The 17701-nt window shown below is 39.4% G+C and overlaps 1 protein-coding gene across 1 annotated transcript in view; it reads right to left on the minus strand.

The window, feature by feature from the left end:
* Positions 1-16646, minus strand: part of XPO7 (exportin 7) — a 35668-nt gene extending 19022 nt beyond the window's left edge. The window contains exons 1-13 of the mRNA XM_060409232.1: positions 16571-16646; positions 15887-16033; positions 13738-13831; positions 12814-12980; positions 11739-11831; positions 9280-9384; positions 7683-7848; positions 7026-7099; positions 5580-5699; positions 4056-4202; positions 3075-3247; positions 986-1179; positions 448-553 (exon numbers count right to left, since the gene is read on the minus strand). Of these exons, the coding sequence (XP_060265215.1) occupies positions 448-553; positions 986-1179; positions 3075-3247; positions 4056-4202; positions 5580-5699; positions 7026-7099; positions 7683-7848; positions 9280-9384; positions 11739-11831; positions 12814-12980; positions 13738-13831; positions 15887-16033; positions 16571-16591 (1607 nt within the window). The 5' untranslated portion in view covers positions 16592-16646. The remainder of the gene's footprint in view (positions 1-447; positions 554-985; positions 1180-3074; positions 3248-4055; positions 4203-5579; positions 5700-7025; positions 7100-7682; positions 7849-9279; positions 9385-11738; positions 11832-12813; positions 12981-13737; positions 13832-15886; positions 16034-16570) is intronic.
* Between the last annotated feature and the right edge of the window lie 1055 nt (positions 16647-17701).

The raw sequence follows: 17701 nt of genomic DNA on the forward strand, positions 1-17701 counted from the left end.
ATAGAAATTCTGTAATTCATCTTTAGGGAAATTTGAAGACCCAAAGTTTCCTATTAGACTTCGTATCAGACTATTAGGCAAGGCAAAAGCATCCACATTTTCATTAACTCTGAGATACTGCACTTAAACAGAACTAAAAGCTACTCTCCACTCTGTATCCTACTTATACTCTTAATTCTATATCCACAATTTATTTTCTAGCTGAATTACTGCAGATGGTTTTTTAGTAAAGATTGTAGGCATGGCTGGTGCTGTATTTATAAAAACTTTGGAATCTGGACCTGTAACAGTTTTTCATTTTCACTGGCAATCAGCTTCATAAATTATACTTTGTAAATGGGAAGAACAGCACTAACAGAAGCATGTCAAATTCCCGTGGTCTCAGGACCCAAAAGGGGGTGGGAGGGTCAGAGCAGTGAAACGGGATGCCTCCGTGCGAGCACTTACCGACAGACAAGCTCGCCGTCCATAGCATCCTGCTCATCGGTGCTGGCAAAAGAGACCCGGCCACCAATCACGGCACCAATGATGTAAACCAGCCACGTCAGCCTTCCTGCAACAGGAAGAAGGCCCATTAGTGTCACCTCCAGTCGTCACTGCAAGAAGAAATTCCTCACTGTGAGGTTCACTTCTTACTGTGGACTCTCTTAATCTTAAGGAAGCGAAAAGGCCCTGAAGTCAGACTGTTCCTTCAGAGAACAGCTACTCCTCTGCTTTAGTAAGGGTGATACCAAGGGCAAAACTCATTAGATAACCAAGGCTCCCCTATCAGACAGGGTCATTAGTTTTAGAATGCAGTAGTTCCTTAAACACATCCACTACAGACAGGACTTCAGTCGCTCTTCCCTAGTTCCCCATGGCACTATTATCAAATATTCTCGTTTATATGAAGCTAACTGAGGACGGAAAGTTTTCTGAAGGGGAGAGGTGAAAGGGAGGTGACAATGAGTGAAAGGGTGCTGACGGCAGTTGGGTGTCCACTTACCTTCCTGCACTGCGATGTCCATGGGGCTGGCGCTGGCACTCTGGAGCAGCTCCTGGTAGGACTGGGCAGACTGGTCAAACAACTGCACGAGCAGCGCACACGTCTTCTCGTATTCACAGCGCCCGATGGTAGACAGCTGGTCCAACTGCTGCTGGACCAGACCCGTATCCTCCAGGGGATCTTCCAGTCCATCTCTACTCCCAACAGAAGAAGGAAGGAGCCCTCTTAAAGTATGTTGCTGACTTCCCTGTCACAGCAGCGCTCCTCCTCCATTCTGCCACCATGTGCTGCCGTAGAGGCCCATATCCCAACACAACTTTTTACCAAGGAAGGTAAGAACAGGCTGAAGGCAGGGGTCTCACCCAAGCATCAGTCTCCTGAAGTATCTTTCAATCCCTAGCCCCGTAACATTTGTCTGCAGTGATTTTCCCAGTCCTATGCTTCTCAACCCTGAAAGCTCCCAGCTCTCAGCCTCTCGTTTGTTCCTGACTATAGTAAACTCGAAGACTACAAGTAGCCTATCCCTGCTGTGAGGCCACTTGTTCTGTGATCAGATGGCTTTTGGAATTCAGAAATCTTCAGATGCTTCTACATGTAACATGAACCCTCCATGGGCCGTGGCATGTCATATACAATATTCCTGCATCAAAATATATAAGTATTACGAAGAGTCACAGTAAATAAAATTTTTTAAGAACACTACTATGTGTGTGTGCTAAGTCGCTTCAATTGTGTCTGACTCTTGTGCAACCCCATGGACTGTAGGCTGCCAGGCTCCTCTGTCCATGGGATTCTCCTAGCAAGAATACTAGAATGGGTTGCTATACTCTCTTCCAGGGAATCTTCCCGACCCAGGGATTGAACTGCAGATTCTTTACCACTGGCGCCACCTGAGATTAAGTGGTCTCGTATCAGCACAGGTCAAGTTTTGCCATCAAATGAGTTTTGTGTCAAACTTATGAGAAAATTAAACATTCACATCTTAAGTTTCAGAACTGCACACAAGGCACTGTGGATCTATACCATGTCTTGTCGTATCCACTGGTTTCCCAGACTTAAAAACCTTATCATATCATAAGCTGTCTACTGTTACATGGTTATACGACAATCCAGCAGCATCACTGCTACTACAATGGGCAGCTCAGAGCTGTGTGTTAACCATGGTCCATACACTAGGCCAGGACACAGTAATTTAATCCCCATTATAATCTGGTCCAAGAGCACACAGCTATTAGCTGAGTAACTGGGCCCAGAGCCCATACATGTCCCCGCTCCCCAACATGGCCTGCCTGAAACCTGCTGAGTCCTTAGGAATAAAAACTATGCCACTAACAGAACAATGCTTTTCAGCAGGCTTCACCAATACCCAGATTCTGAAATGACTCAAGTCATACACAACTGAGACTATAATTATTATGACACATTTACTTCATTTGAGCAAATTATGAATGCAACTTAAAAATGAAAAAACAACCAGACCTTCAGAGTTTGGGTAAATTCTCCTGAGAAACAGCCAATGAAAACACATATAAGAAAGGTCTCTACACCAAGAATAACTGTATCTTATGTAGGTCATTTCTGAAAGACTCTGACATTTCTTTACTATAGAGTTCTGGTCCAGCTGGCAGTCAAGAAGACAGAACCCATGTGTCAGGGTAATGCAATCCGTGGCCAGCTGCCTGGGACTCTTACATCTTCTAGTAAGCTCTGGATAGCACGGTTTATTTATCCACTTATTTCTTGAGAAGTTCACATTAAGCACCTACATGTTACATGTTATAACTGTTGTCGTCTACAGCTTAGAAATGCTTCTCTCATGTTTAACGAAAATCAGTAGATATGCTTTGTATTCCAAGATGCTGCTATGGTGGGTGAAGAAGGGACAGTCATGAATAGGATGTTAAAGAGAAAAAGACTCTTCTTTCAGACATTATGCTCTCATCAGCTGTTGTACTGACAGGAAAAAATACCCAGTCTGGTGTTAGCTCCAGTAAGATTCATATCAAGGATGCGCCTACCAACTGGGTGTCGGGTCCCTTGCAAGTCTGACACACATGTAGGGAAAAAGGGAGGCTGCCCATTTCCTTACCTGAGTATGATGTGCACAGATTCCAGACGGGATGTGATGTAGGCTTTGGTGACCTCAGGAGTATACGTCTCCAGCATGTGGGGCTCGGTGGCTTTCACATATGGCACGGAGGCTGCCAGCCGCTGCCAAAGGCTCAGGAGATAGTGCACGCTATTCGGGGCAAATTCCCAATGCTAAAGAAAACCAAGAGAGCAGGCCTCTGTTACCACCGTATCTCCTAGAGGTCCAATCTGAAATTTAGTATCTCTTAAGATGTTCTGATGTGACCTCCTAGAGGTCCCAGAAGCATCAAAAGAGACAGATGCTCTAAAAGGAAGGAAGAGGAGAAAGAAAGAATTGTGGCTGGATGGACACAGCAAAGGGATCCAGTAGAATCAGATGTTAGCTCTCATTTGTGTACATAGTATATTAGTCTCAAGCCACTTGACATGAAGAATATGCTTTAAAAAAAAAAAAAAAGGATAAACTTTAATGGGCTTTGTTCTATGTACAGCAACCAGTCTAACGTGTTTACTGGTATTTCAGAGACCAATCGTCCAGTGAGAAGAGCTGTCCTGAGCTGGTTGAGGAAGTGGTTCTCAGACATTAGTATGCAAGATAGTCTCGTAGGAAGCTTGTTAGAAATAGAGGTGCCAAGGTTCCCCCCTAGATCGAGTGAATCAGAAATGATGGGAATAGGACCCAAGCACTTGCATTTCTCATCAAGCTCTCTGGATGATTCTGATGCAAGCCATCACTTTAAAGAACCACTGCCTACATATGGCTAAGAAAGAGAGGGTGCTGAGTCTCCCTTCATTCTGCCTGTTTGTTTTAAGGGGACTATGAAAGAATCCTCCCAGCCTTGAATCTAAGTGTTATTCTTACGATTCCCTCATGTTCTCCTAACCACACTCTGTAATGCCACAAGGTTAAATAAAACCAACAAGTAAGAAAAGAGGTTCCAATGTTTAGGAAGAAAGAGGCAAGCAATCTATGACAAACCTGCAGGCTGGTCACCGTGAAGTTAGCTATCAATCGGATGACTTCGGGGTAGTTTTCCACCTTCACTAATTCTCCCAGTTGATAGTTACTCTTCAAGCGGGCCAGTAGTCTGCAAAACTCATGGTAATTGTTTGGGTCTGACAAACTCTGGTGACAGTACAGGAAGGAAAAGAAAATGTAAAACATGATTCATTAAACTGCTTCCCAAAGGACATCTGGGATGGCACGGGGGACGGGGAGGCGGTGGGAGATGTGCTTTAACTTCTGAGATGCTGGCCATCATTCTGAACGACACATTTGTATGATTAAGTAACAATTTTTTAAAAAGTCACTTTTAAAGGGGACTATTGCATCTATTATCTCATCTGTTCACAATAATCATGTTGGAAGATGGGGTTATTGGCCTCAATCGGCAGAGTCTGAAACAGAAGCCCAGAAGGACCATACTACTTGCCAGGGCTGTAATGTTGATTAATGGCAGAAAGGGGCACAATCTTAGATTTAACAGGCCTGTTTGCTTCCCACTGATCGAATGAAAAGCAATGAAATTTTCATTTTCACAGCTGTCTAATTTATCATTAAGCACAAATAGAATGGCAAAGTTACACAAATATTTCATGTATTTTATTACACCGCTATCATGACAACAAACTCACTGTATTAGTATGTTTATGTATCTTGTTATCTACTTATATCAGACACTTTTATTCGCACACTACACCAGTGTATTTGTTTCCTTACACATGTTCTCCTACATTAGAGAAGGGGGGCAGGTTTTGTTCTGCTTTGGCCTGTGGCAGGTGACTTCATACAATTTGCTAATAGAAAAAATGATTTTTTAAAAAGGAAAGAATTGATTAATGTTTTTTTTCCTTTTCTTTTTTTTTTGGCCACGCCACAGGGCATGAGAGATCTTAGTTCCCCGACCCCGATCGAACTTATTATGCCCTCTGCAGTGAAGGCATGCAGTCTTAACCACTGGACTGCCACAGGAGTCCCAGAACCAAGTATATTTAAGTGAATGGGTCTTATTTATGATATTTCCTAGTGTGGGGAAGTGATACTTAAAAAAAGGAGATATTAGCTGAATCTTTCAGACTGAAAAAGACAAGACGGACAACTGAGTTATGGAATGAATAATATTTGAATGAGAAATCTCCCTTCCTAGCTAAAAGTAGCTCTATTCACTTAGGTAAATAATTTACATTCAAAATCATGGAAACAAAAACAAAAAACACACAAAATGACTAGCTCTCTCCTTATTTTCCTTCAAAGCGGCCCTTTCAATAATTTCAACATTCCTGAATCTAGGGACAAGCTCCTTTTCTGGGTAAATGTTAAAAATCTATGTACAGACATTCACTGAAATCTTCTGAAGGATAACTGATTGAACTGTTTTCTAGGGTTTTTGCTATGTGTGACCTCTAGATTGAGCTTTTGCATTATAACAGAGAGGTATATACTAATCATACATGCTTATACACACATACACATAAAATAAAATTAAATTCTCAAAAATCATACCTGTGGGTTTTCCAGTATTCGTTTAACACCATCAACAAGGTGAGAGAGAAACTTGGCCCTCTCTGCATTGTTGAATAGGGATCTTCTAACTGAGGCAATCTGTACTAAGCAGGATAATACCTAGAGCAGGGAACAACCAAAACACAAATGAGCAGAAAAGATGGTATAGCTCTTTTCATTACTCTTTCCCTTGCTATAAATATTCTTCTTCTCTGTTCTGTCACCCTCTGCTATCATTATAATGATATAAAAAAAAAGATCCAGGAGGGTATAGTTGAGGATATCTGAAACAGCTTTATTTAAAGAAAAATAAAGGGCATTAGACCCTCAGTGAGCATAACAACTAGATAAATCCAGTTTGGAAATTCATATAGGTATTGTTTTTCAACCACCCCTAGGCTTCTTTGTGTTTAAGATACATACTTAAACTTGAAAATACCAAGCAACTGACAGTAAACAATGCTATAGACATAGGGGTTTTTTTTTTTGTTTTTCCTGTTTTATTAAGGCCTTTTTTGCTAATCAGGCTTTCCTATGTGGTGCTATCATGAAATAACCAAGTCAGAGCTATGCTCAGAAGCAAACAGGTTTTATGATGAAAACATTTTCCCCTTTCCCCATTGCGCTAGAAATCTGCATTCTGTTAGCCCCTCTCGATCTATTTTCTGCCCTTCTCCTCTCTAGTTTCCACTCCGGGAGGTGGACCTCTGTTGACCAACAGCAGAAGCAAATGTACCAATACAAGCAACACAAACTCATGTTTCTGCTAAAGCGAAGGTCCGCATTAATTTGGAAAAGTGACATGACGACCAGGGAAGCAGTCTACGCAGAAACACTGTGCAAAACACCTACTGACGTTCCTTTACTTTCTCTTTACTTTCTCTGTACGTTTGGCACAACAACATTTTACACCAGCAATCTGAAGTATCAGACCACTGACTTTTCAGGACCCAAATGAATTTTGGGATTTGAGGTTAATTATTACTTTAAAGGAGAAATGCAGCATTCCCAAGAGCTTTCAAATTTTATTACGGACAAGTATGCAAATCTGCCTTTCCAATACAGCTTCTATTGATCACTTATATAACATAGGCCTGAGGGAGTTTCAGAAATCTCAGTCTTGACAATCTTCTACTAGATCATATAAGATGAATTCCCCACACTCTAGCCTGTGGCAATTCGAGGTACAGTACAAAGTCAGACACAAAGGGGACCAAAAGAACTTGACACCTGCAGCAATCTGTCATTAGACGGGAACAGTTTAAAAGGAATGAAGACTTTATAGTGAGAACCTTTAACTGACGAGCTTTATCTCAACAGGCTAGATAACTAACCCTAGTATTTCTAGGAAAAAACTTTACTGCTATGATTTTGTACAACATAATGAACATAAGGCTCATTCACCACTGCTACATTCCAGAAAGAGAAACTGTAGTCCTGACTCACCAGAGGTGAAAATGAAGGAGGGATGGAATGATAGAGGTCAAAAAACAGCTGCAGAGTTGAAGAATCTAAGAACGCTGAAAGAGAAAAGAGCACATTACTGAATCGTCTGCACACTGGGGCCGGTGCACTCCAGTCATTGGGGAGCGTTATCTTCTTGCTTTCTTATCTTACAGAATGTTTATTTCCTTTGAAAGTGACAAACTAATGGGGGCTTTTTGTTTTCCTTTCTTTTTTCACAAAAGCATTAGTTTTTAGTTCCTCTAAGAAATGGATTCATTTTTTCTGATTCTCAAACAACATAAGACAAGCAGGACTCTTCATAGCAAGAATTTTTATCTTTTAGGCACACAATACCAAGCACATGCACAGGTTCTTTGTTTTTAAAGCTAGAAATTCTCTCAAATGAGTAAGAAAGCAGAAGTCTCTAGGTGAAAAATGTAAGGTCAAACTCACACCCATCAGAAACTGGATAAACAAGAGTTTGCCCCAGCTGGGGGATCCTCCCAAATGCAGCTCCCTAACTTTATAAAGACCCACACCAACCTCCCAAGTTTTCTCTAAGAGCAAGCAGGGGATCTGCCAGTGGATCCTGAGCCCACTCTGCTGACTCCAGGTAGAGGGGAGCAGCAGCATGGTGCGAGGGTGTGGCCGTGTTACCTGATCTCCAGCTGGTGGGGATCTGTACCGTGCACAGGTCATCTGAGGACTCATCGGTGGAAGTGCCGATGAAATCAAAGTTTAGGCAGTTATGAGTGAGCTTGAGCAGTTGCATCAGCAAGCCATGCTGACTTTCATCATTCAAGTTCAGATTCTTTCCAGAAGCCTGTAAAAATGACCACATAATGAGCCCCAAACAGTCCCTCCTTTCTTCCAAGCTTGCTACCAGACTTACAAGGAGGCTGCTGAGCCAGAAAAGGAGGTGGTTCAGCACAGTCGAGTGGTGGTTCTCTGCCAGGAGATGCAGCACTTCTATTACCTTTAAAGTCCTTCCTTCACCATGAAACTCCTAGCTCCTTATTTACTATTAAAACATGTTTCATGTTCATAAAAACATGAAGCTAGTATTTAAACACACTCCCTCTTTGACATTTACTCTTTACATGCTGCAGACATCATGGCCGCAGATAATTTTGAAGCAATATGGGATGAATGCTTACTTCATCTGCATGTTAGATGCTTTTATTTATTCATCAGCAGTGTACCTGCCTACAGCTCAATAATGGCCCAGAGCTATGGTGACTATGAGATTCAAGTTTCTACCAGTTGTGACCTCAGGGACTGGCTGGTTCGTTTCTGATAGCATCAGTATCAGAAGAGGATTCAATGCTGTTTTCTCACAAGCTTTTTCCCCCTCCAGAGGGTACAAGAGTTTTTACAAGGCAGCTTGCCCAAACTGAGGACTTTTGGGGAATTCTGAAGTGAAACTAGGTAGCTGAAGGAAAAGATGGATGGACATCATTAATTGGGACAAAAGAAAAATCCAACCTTGCTTCTTATATTACAATTGAGACACACTGGAAAATGAGAACAAGAACAATAAAACAAACAAAAACCCCAAATGAACATAAAAGCAGAGGGTAGTTCCATTTGGCTTTCTGTATGGACAAAACATCCAAACACAGCTATAAATGTGTACAATTTACAGGTTAACATTTCTTCCTTAGTTCAAGTCTATCAATAAACGAATCGAAATACCAACTTTCTATTTTAAAACAGTTAATTTCGTTCGGTGATACTGTCTACCCCTTCAGGTTAGGAAATCTAAATGGATATTAAAAATTCAAAATATGCTTTTCCTTACAGATGTTGCTTGTTTATTTGCTGCCTGTAACTCAGCTGGGGACAGGGGAACCAGCCTAGTTTTAATGTGCTAGCAATGTAGTCTGAGCCTGTGTTCAGAGCACTGAGAATCAAACACCATAAAAGGAAGATGCTTTAACTCCATATAGAAGGTCTTATATGGATATTAAAAAGACCAAACAACAAAAACCTCAAGTTTCGTGGCAAACTAGTTTCTTTAAAATAGGAGCATGGGATAAGTGTTCGCTTTCTGCTCCTTACCTAGGGGAACAGATGTGAAATCAGGAAATAATTCTCTCTCAGACTGGAAGGTCATCAACATCTCGGACATATATATTATGTGAGAGATGCATAAGCTCTCACGGGTCAGTGAAGAGCTGACATCTAACAAGTCCCCACTTACTCTGATTCTTTCAAAAGGAACCGGGAAGCAGGTACCAACATACAATCTCACCTGCTTTAGTAAATTGCACGAAAGTGTGAAGATATCGAATAATGATGAATCTCGGAAAGAAGAGGCTATTTTTCTGTGCTTGGTTAAAGGATGGGTGGTGTCTGCCTGTGCAGAAAAACAAACCAACACAAGTTTTAAAATTAACTGCAAAGAAAAAATTTTTCATGTAGACTTCAAATAAAGTAGAAGGATTTTTCAATAAGATCAACAAAAATAACAAAATACGTTTTAAAGATTTAAGTTACTGTTAAACTCTATCTAGTGAGAGAATGAGGATGATGATAAGCAGTTAACAGCTACACAGGATATCATGTCTCTACCATTTACAGAGGGAAGATAGAAAGAAAGTTACAGTGACTCCACTGCAAGGTTTCCATGTCCTCTGCACTTAGGGAGGTAATATTTAACAACCTGTTGCAAGACTCTGTTAATAATTATTATCATCATGCTCTTTTGAGGCTGAGTCTCAAAAACAGACAGTCGCAAGGCTTGGATTTTGCTAAATAATCCAGTCAGAGCCGAAGTTACTACAGCCATGAACTTAAGATAAATGGCAATAGCCTGTAATACTCTCTTTTCTCACCTATTTCAACAAGCAGTCTATTCCACAGAAGTGAGGGCTTCAACCAAGGGGCTGTACTGGTCTCTCACTCCCCTGTCCTTGTCTTTTCAGTCATATTTTAAAGGTTTCTGTGGTCAGGGATTAAACCTCTTACTTCTTTCATATGTCCTCTATAGCTGACACATAGTACGTACTCAATAAGAGCGATAAAGGAATTTCAAGGCTGCCAACAGTATTTAGTCCAACCACTTACTGTAAGCGTAAGTCACTGCTATATACTGATCAACTTATGCAGGAGAGAGCTCATCGTCCTTTTGGCACATTATGGAACCTCCACCCCCCAATTTTATTTCTAAGTTCAAATTGGAATGGTAACAGAAATATGCTTTCTAATTTAAATCTAAAGCAAAAAAACCCCCACACAATAGAAAAGTCAGTTGCACAGAGTTCAAAATATTCTGATTTTAGCCTCAGTGTCACTGTGTTACAAATGTCTTGGATAAAAAGGTATCGCTAGATTATATACCAGATGCCGTATACAATCTGTTACACAGATCATAATCCAGAGAATTACATCTTAAGTACATCACACACATTTCTATTGCTTTCTTAAGAAAGATAAATACAAAATTTTGAAAAGATTCTAAAATACCAACAATGATGGATTTTGTGGAGCCAAGTTTCCAAAGGAAGAGCATTAACCCCACAATCTGTACATAATGCATGCTCTCTTATTACAAAGGTGTGTATTTGTGTGTGTGTTCAATTGTGTCCGACTCTTTGCGACCCCATGGACTATAGCCTGCCAGGCTCCTCTGTCCGTGGAGTTTTCCAGGCAAGAACACTGTAGTGGGTTGCCATTTCCTATTCCAGTTACTACAAGGACAGGAGTGGTTAAATAAGCAAATTAAGAGCATAGGCTCTGCAATAAGCCTATGTGGGTCTGAATTCATAAACTGTTTGTGGCCTGGTAACTGTGATACCACAGGCAAATTATTTAATCTTTATGCGCTTTAGTTTCCTTATCTAGAAAATAGCATAACCAGAGTCTCTATCTCATAGGACTACTGTGAGAATAAAATTAATATAAGTGCTTAGAACAGTGTCTGCCACACAGAAATCACTCACAAGTATAAATTATTATTTTAATAATTACCAATCATAGTGGCGATTGCATGTGACAGAGAACACAATATGGACTCCAGATTTTAATAGGCTCTAAGCTAGCGTATTTAAAATACCAACTCACAGTTAAATTTCTCAGGGTTAATTAAAATGTCTGCATAAGTATGAGCAATAGCAACAGTGATGCCAATGTAATTAATAGCTGACAGCTGAAGGGTGAGCTGTTACAATTCATTCAGGCCTGTTCAATAATTGTAACATTTTGGCCGGATACAAAAGTAAATGACTAAAAAATATTATAGCCAGAGCAAAAGAAAGCCACTGGTGTTTCCTCTGTAGTAATCTGTGACATCGATGACTATTTAAAAAAATTATTTGATATTTAGCAGAATGTTTTGTGCATTCTGAAAAGATTATCAGCAAAATCTTTAATAAAGGCAAATAAGAACTGATTTTTGAACGATTATAAATACATTAACTTATACAGCAAAAAGAGCACACCAATGATGCTGGTTTCCTAAGTTTTGACTTAGGATCATTGTGCTCTTCTCTAACACTAAACATTAATAACCACTGAGGAAAGCTGAGATGAGAGAAAAAATATTCTGGAGATGGAAGGGCATCCGGACTTCACTCACAGAGGAAAACCCCATGGAACTATTTTGTTTCAAAAGGGCATTAATCACTTACCGCAAAAGCACACAACTGCCAAAATAGATCATCCCACACACAGGCAGAAAACACCAATACTAAGTAAAAATATGGCACTTACTTCAATGAGGAAGGCTGTAGCACTTACTTGATTAATTTCATTGGTTAGCTGTGATAAAATCGTGACACCAATGATGCAGTATTCAACACTATCCTGGTTTAAAAAAAAAAAGGTAAGGCAGAAAGAGTTGGCCTGTGCAGCTTGATTTCAGCATCTGGAATGCAGTCATACTTAAACTGCCTAGACAAGGTATGAGAAATTGGTATTTTAAAACTGCTGCTTTGCAGGACACAAAATCTAACTGATAGACTGCTAAATCTGACTGCATCAAAATTGAAACCTTTTGTACATTAAAAATATCTACAAGCTTTACTCTATACATACTGCAGGAAGAGAAATTAGCAAATCACATTTGAGATAAAAGACAAATGAATGTGTAAGATATAATTTATATGAAAGGCTGTATACAAAAAAGGGCAAAGAATTGATTTAAAAAATGTACATAAATAGGAAGTTCACAAAAAGCAAAAATAAGTAGTAAATGAGCATATGAAAATTTGTCTCATTCATTACTCAAATGCTGAGCTACTAATTCTTTCTACCTATGAAACTGGAAAAACAAGAAAGCTGATCTCACAGGGTGGACGTACAGAGAAACAGAAATATTAACTGTTGGAGGGAATAACTTTTTTTGAGGGTAATTTGGAAATATCCATGTAAATCCAAAATACACATAGTCTTCTCACTGAATAATTCAAAGCCTAGGAATTCACACGATAAACACACTAGCTCAAAGTATAAACACACAAACACACATACACAAGGAATATTTACCAAAGTATTTATTTACCAGTCTAGATATAGACTGGTAACTAACTAAAGACTAACTAAAGACTAACTAAATACTCACCTAGAAGAGTTAAATGAATTATAATGTTTTAAACTGGAATAGTATGTAAGCAATAGAAAGAATGAAGTAGGGTTTGTGCTGACATGTAAACATGTAAAACCAAGACATTAAGAATTAAAAAGATACAGAAGAAAATGTACCAAACAATTCCATTTGCAGATCAATATCTAAGTTAAGCGTATACTGCTTCACTTCTTTCTATTTCATCGAATATATACATCATACCTGTAAAAACCTTGTGACATCAGTGATTGCATTTCTGAAGACGTAGTCATCCTTCTGACAGTCAAACCAGCCCAACTTTGTGATCCTGGCATATAACTGGATAAGTGCTTGCGTCACAAAAGTGGCCAGCTTTGGCCGAGTGGCAAGATAGTTGAGTACATAGTTCCCTATAAAACAGAAACAGTCTACATCGGAGGTGGCTCCGCCAGGGAAGGGTGTGCGTTGTTTCCTGTCTAAGAAGTGGTAAATCTAGACTCTTTGCCCTAAACTTCCTTAATTATTCACACTATTGAGAAACAGGACTTTAAATTTAAGATTCACTAAACTTTCCAACTATGATGGCTTCCCTCATCACTCAGTAGGTAAATCATCTGCCTGCAATGCAGGAGACCCTGGTTTAATTCCTGGGTCAGGAAGATCCCCTGGAGAAAGAAATGGCAACCCACTCCAGTATTCTTGCCTGGAGAATCCCATAGAGAGAGAAGCCTGGCAGGCTATAGTCCATGGGGTTGCAAGAGTCGGATACGACTTAGCGACTAAACCACCAAACTTTTCAGCTCAGAATTGTATACGAGTCACAACGAAGAACCTGAAGTAAGGGAGCCTTGAATCTACCTCTTGATGGTTAAATAGCATGGTTGGCACAGGATTCAAAATCTTCAGCAATGTTTTTCTTAGTTACCAGTGATGGTGAAGACCAGGTAAAAGAAACTTTCTGAAAACAAAACGGCTAACTTGGGCTTTATCTAGGAGCAATTATATTGGGCCTTCTTCATTTTTAAGCCCAATTCTGGAAAGAAACTATATTCTAGATATTCTGTATGCCTAGCAACTTCAGAACATTATCAAACAAGCAACATAAATGTAACTATTACTAGAACATCACTAAACAAACTAAGAGAGAAAAGACAACTTTCTACTCACGAATATCTATCCGTTGTTCCAATGGTAGAGGGTTATTTGTGCGTGATACAAGCTTTGTAAGGCATGTAGCTGCCAGTAACTGGGAGTAAGATGACTGTGAAAAGAAAGGGGGAAAGGGCTTAGGATTCAGTTTCATTAAGTTAGTCAGAGTTTTTAACTTGGAGATCTGAGTTCAGATTTAAGAAAATTAATCAGCTTTGCTACATTTGATCCTCTGGACTTTTAAGGGTCTCAAACTAAGGAAAAATGAGCCCATTCATCATCTGTGCTCATTAAGCTGACTTCAGTCATGAATAAAGGGAAGGATAAAGTGAATGCCTGATCAAACTGAATCTAATACAAGTATCTGTATCATTTTGAGGGGGGAGAAGTTAGAGGAGATCTTTACAGAAAGATATTAAGCTCCACAGAAGACAAATCTCTTCTTTCATTTAAATCTAGAAATCTTCTTCAGTAGCCTTGTTGTAACAATGTTTAAAAAAGTTTCAACTCATAATATTCCTATAGTATAGCATTAGAAAGAAGAAAAAAAAAAAACGTAGAAGTAGTATTAGAAGGAACCACCGCCTTATGCTATGTAGTTAATCCCCAAATTGTATCTTACCATCAGTACATCTATCAATCAGCTACTGCTTTGGGGAATGTATATGCTGGTTTTAGTAGTAAATTCATAACAATTATTTATGAGAAAGAAAAAACTATGCCCTAAGCAAAGGAACAGCATTACCATATTCTCAAGTGTAGATTTTAATGAATTTTAACCTTATGGAGAAGCAGAGTATTCAATCTGATCATAATGTATAAAAAGGAGCCATGCGCAGATTTGAATTCCTCTGTGCAGCTGTGTTACATATAACATCACATAACTGGGACAGACTCAGAATCACCAAAATGATTTAATCAAGGGTCGAACTATAAGTCCTCAGGGCAGTAGGCTATCCATAGAGGCTATCCACAGGCATTACATCATACCATCAAATGCTAAATCATTAAGAAGTCGACAGAGATTAAAGAGGAAGAATCCACTGTAATTAAGTCTTTTAGTATTGCACCAACCCTGTTTTACTCCAGCCTGCTGACTATCAGTGTGAGGAACTGGAGTTAACAGTGTCACAAATGACACCATGGGGCTTCAGTGGCAGTCAGATGAGAGCTAGTTGTGAATCTCCCACAGTACGAATCTAAACTGTTCAATACCAGAACCAAGTGATGGAAAAGAAATATAAAAATACTATATGCGAAAACAGAACAGAGCACAACCCAATCTTTGACCATGATGCTTTAACCTTCAGACACTTGGGAAAAGAGTCAGCTTCTTTAGCTACTAAGGATATCACTTAGCCAACTGTAGTCTGTTCTATTTACTGCATAAATTCTCTAACACTATTAATGCAAATTTTAAAATGAAGCCATTGAGAATTCTATACTCTCAACAAATTAATGGCCTTCCTCATTTTCACACTTCCTTCCCATCTCTGGCAGAGTGTTGGCTGCTGGTCTAGCTGGGATTCTAAACTCTCTTGATGCCCTTTCATGATACCCTGGATGGATGCTTGTCCTTCCTAAGACCTCCATCCTGCCAAAAATATTAACTTAATCAAATCATGTCTCATGAAAGCATTATTTTGATCACTGCATGCCATTTTTAAGCCGGAAGAGGTTCTAATTTCATTTTAAACACTCTAACTTCCTGTCATTTCCACTGTGAAGGAAAATTCCCCCCCTGCACATCTAAGACAAAAAGCAGCAGCTGTGGTACAGGGGAGGAAAAACAGAGCAGACTAGGGATCTTAGAAGGTGACATGAATTTTGTGGATAAGAAAGGCCATTTATATATAGCCCTGTCTTCTTTGTAAAAGGTGTGAAGTGATACATAAGTGTAAAAAAACAGAAAAGGAGCCACAGAAATTTGATTCAAGAATAAAAATTATAGGACAAAAATATACGCTCAGTGAGATTTTCCTGATGACTCTGAAGGCCTTTTTTGCTAGTGTGGCAGGTCTGGTTTGTTTTAAAAGTGAAAATTAAGAAGGCAGAGGTACCTAGAAGAATCAAGGAACAGAAGTTATCGCAATCCACCCCTAAACTTAGAACCAGAATATATCTTCCTAAACCTGCTCCCCTTTAGGATTTTTCAAATCTTACGTACACTTCCTCTTTCAAGGAGTAGCTGGCACTTGCTCAGGCAATCGGGGCTGTTGGTGAATTCAACCAAGGCTTTCTCTGCCTGAAGTCGAGTGGTCGTATCTGTTGTTTCATACAGCTGTTTGCACAGATTCTCTAGTTGGGCCAGGCTCTGGAAAAGATCAGTTAAAAAGAAATCAGTCCAGTCTACTACATACATAAGTCGACTATACACATACTGCGCTTGAAATTACAAGATGAAGATAAATAATAATCAATGAAGAGAGACTTGCTTCTCAATGTGGAGGAGAATCTGGGTGACCTTTATCTAAAAATAACCACTTATAGCCCTCTTCATTTGATGCTTTAGAAGACAAAATGACAGAATGCCTAAAATCTATATACTTTTTCAGTCATTTGCTTAAAGTTCAGACAAAAACAATATATTTTTTCCTTGCAAATACCTATCCTAAGCTTTTCCAAAATGTTTTCAAAGAAAAATGCAGAATTTACTTGCTCAGGCATCAATTTCAAAACTGTGATTACAAAAGTCGTAACTGTAAAATTAAGCACATAAACACACAATGTAAGCGTCACACAGATCTTTTCATAGGTTGAAATATTCTTCTTTTGCCTGTAGCTATCAGCTTACAATTATGTGTACACGCAAAGATGGCCAACCTCTAAGTTTCAGAATGCAAGTACGCACCTTCCTCCCCGGGTCCCTCATGTCTAAAGTTCAGCAGACTCTCTTCTGTTGCACTTTAACCTCTTGCTTTGGTTCCAAATTTAAAGCGCAGGGTCAAAATAAATTCAACCTGAGCATGTGCTCAGTCAGAGATAAGACACGGGAAACGCCCCCAAACAAACCCTACTTTCCAAATCTTGAACCAGTTCCAGGGAGGCAGGAAGGGGATGGGTGTGTGCTTTGGTTAAAACCCCAAAGGGACACAAATTCACTTCCACTCAGTGTGGTGTTTAATAGCGAAGGGGAAAGGAGTGAGTGAGAGTTCATGTAACGATCACCTTTCACTGACTGGAGAGGAGGGCAAACATCTGCTAGTTTTTAAAGGACCAGTGTGGACTTTAAGAAGAAATTTTGAACTTATCTTCTACAGCAGCAAGCAAGATCTGGTTTAACTAGTTTGAAGGATCCTACTACTATTAGAAATGACAATTCTGACAAGAACCAAAATAATAATTAGGCAAATCAACCTGTGTAAATACCCTAAAATATATCACACAGCCAGTCTGCCCAAGGCTTTTCATTATCACTTTACTTCACTAAGCTGGGACTTTTAAAATCACATCTTTTCTACTAAGAAGGAAAGCCCTAGGGGCAGGATACCTATTTTACTCAATCTAATTAATAAATTTCAAACATTAACCTAAAGGAAACAAGAAAGACAGATGCTGACACTCGGATTGTCAGTCTCACTTCAAAAAGCCCTCCAAAGAATAAAAACAACCACCTTCACTGCAGAACAAAATAAACAAACCACTCTTCAAAACATCTTGGGACTCTGTTTAATCTGTTCCTCTCTGACTTGCAGGGGTCCCACTTAATACCTTCCTCAATTTGAAAGCACAGAGAAAACTGTATTCACAAAGCCAGATCTCAAGTGATGAAAGTTCTGTTGAGTAAAATCTGATTTTTTCATATAGCTTATAAACAAACACAAGGAATAGAGGATAAGGCCAATTAATTACATATACTCCATAAGACATATGTGCAAGTCAGTGTTATGTCTGCCACTACTGGCCAAACTCCCAATGAATCAGTTTAATTATAAATCCCCACATTCCTAAGCAAGAGATTAAATCTCCTTCAGGAGGTTTT

The sequence above is a fragment of the Ovis aries genome, chromosome 2 (genome assembly GCF_016772045.2).
Source record: "Ovis aries strain OAR_USU_Benz2616 breed Rambouillet chromosome 2, ARS-UI_Ramb_v3.0, whole genome shotgun sequence".
Taxonomy (NCBI): Eukaryota; Metazoa; Chordata; class Mammalia; order Artiodactyla; family Bovidae; genus Ovis; species Ovis aries.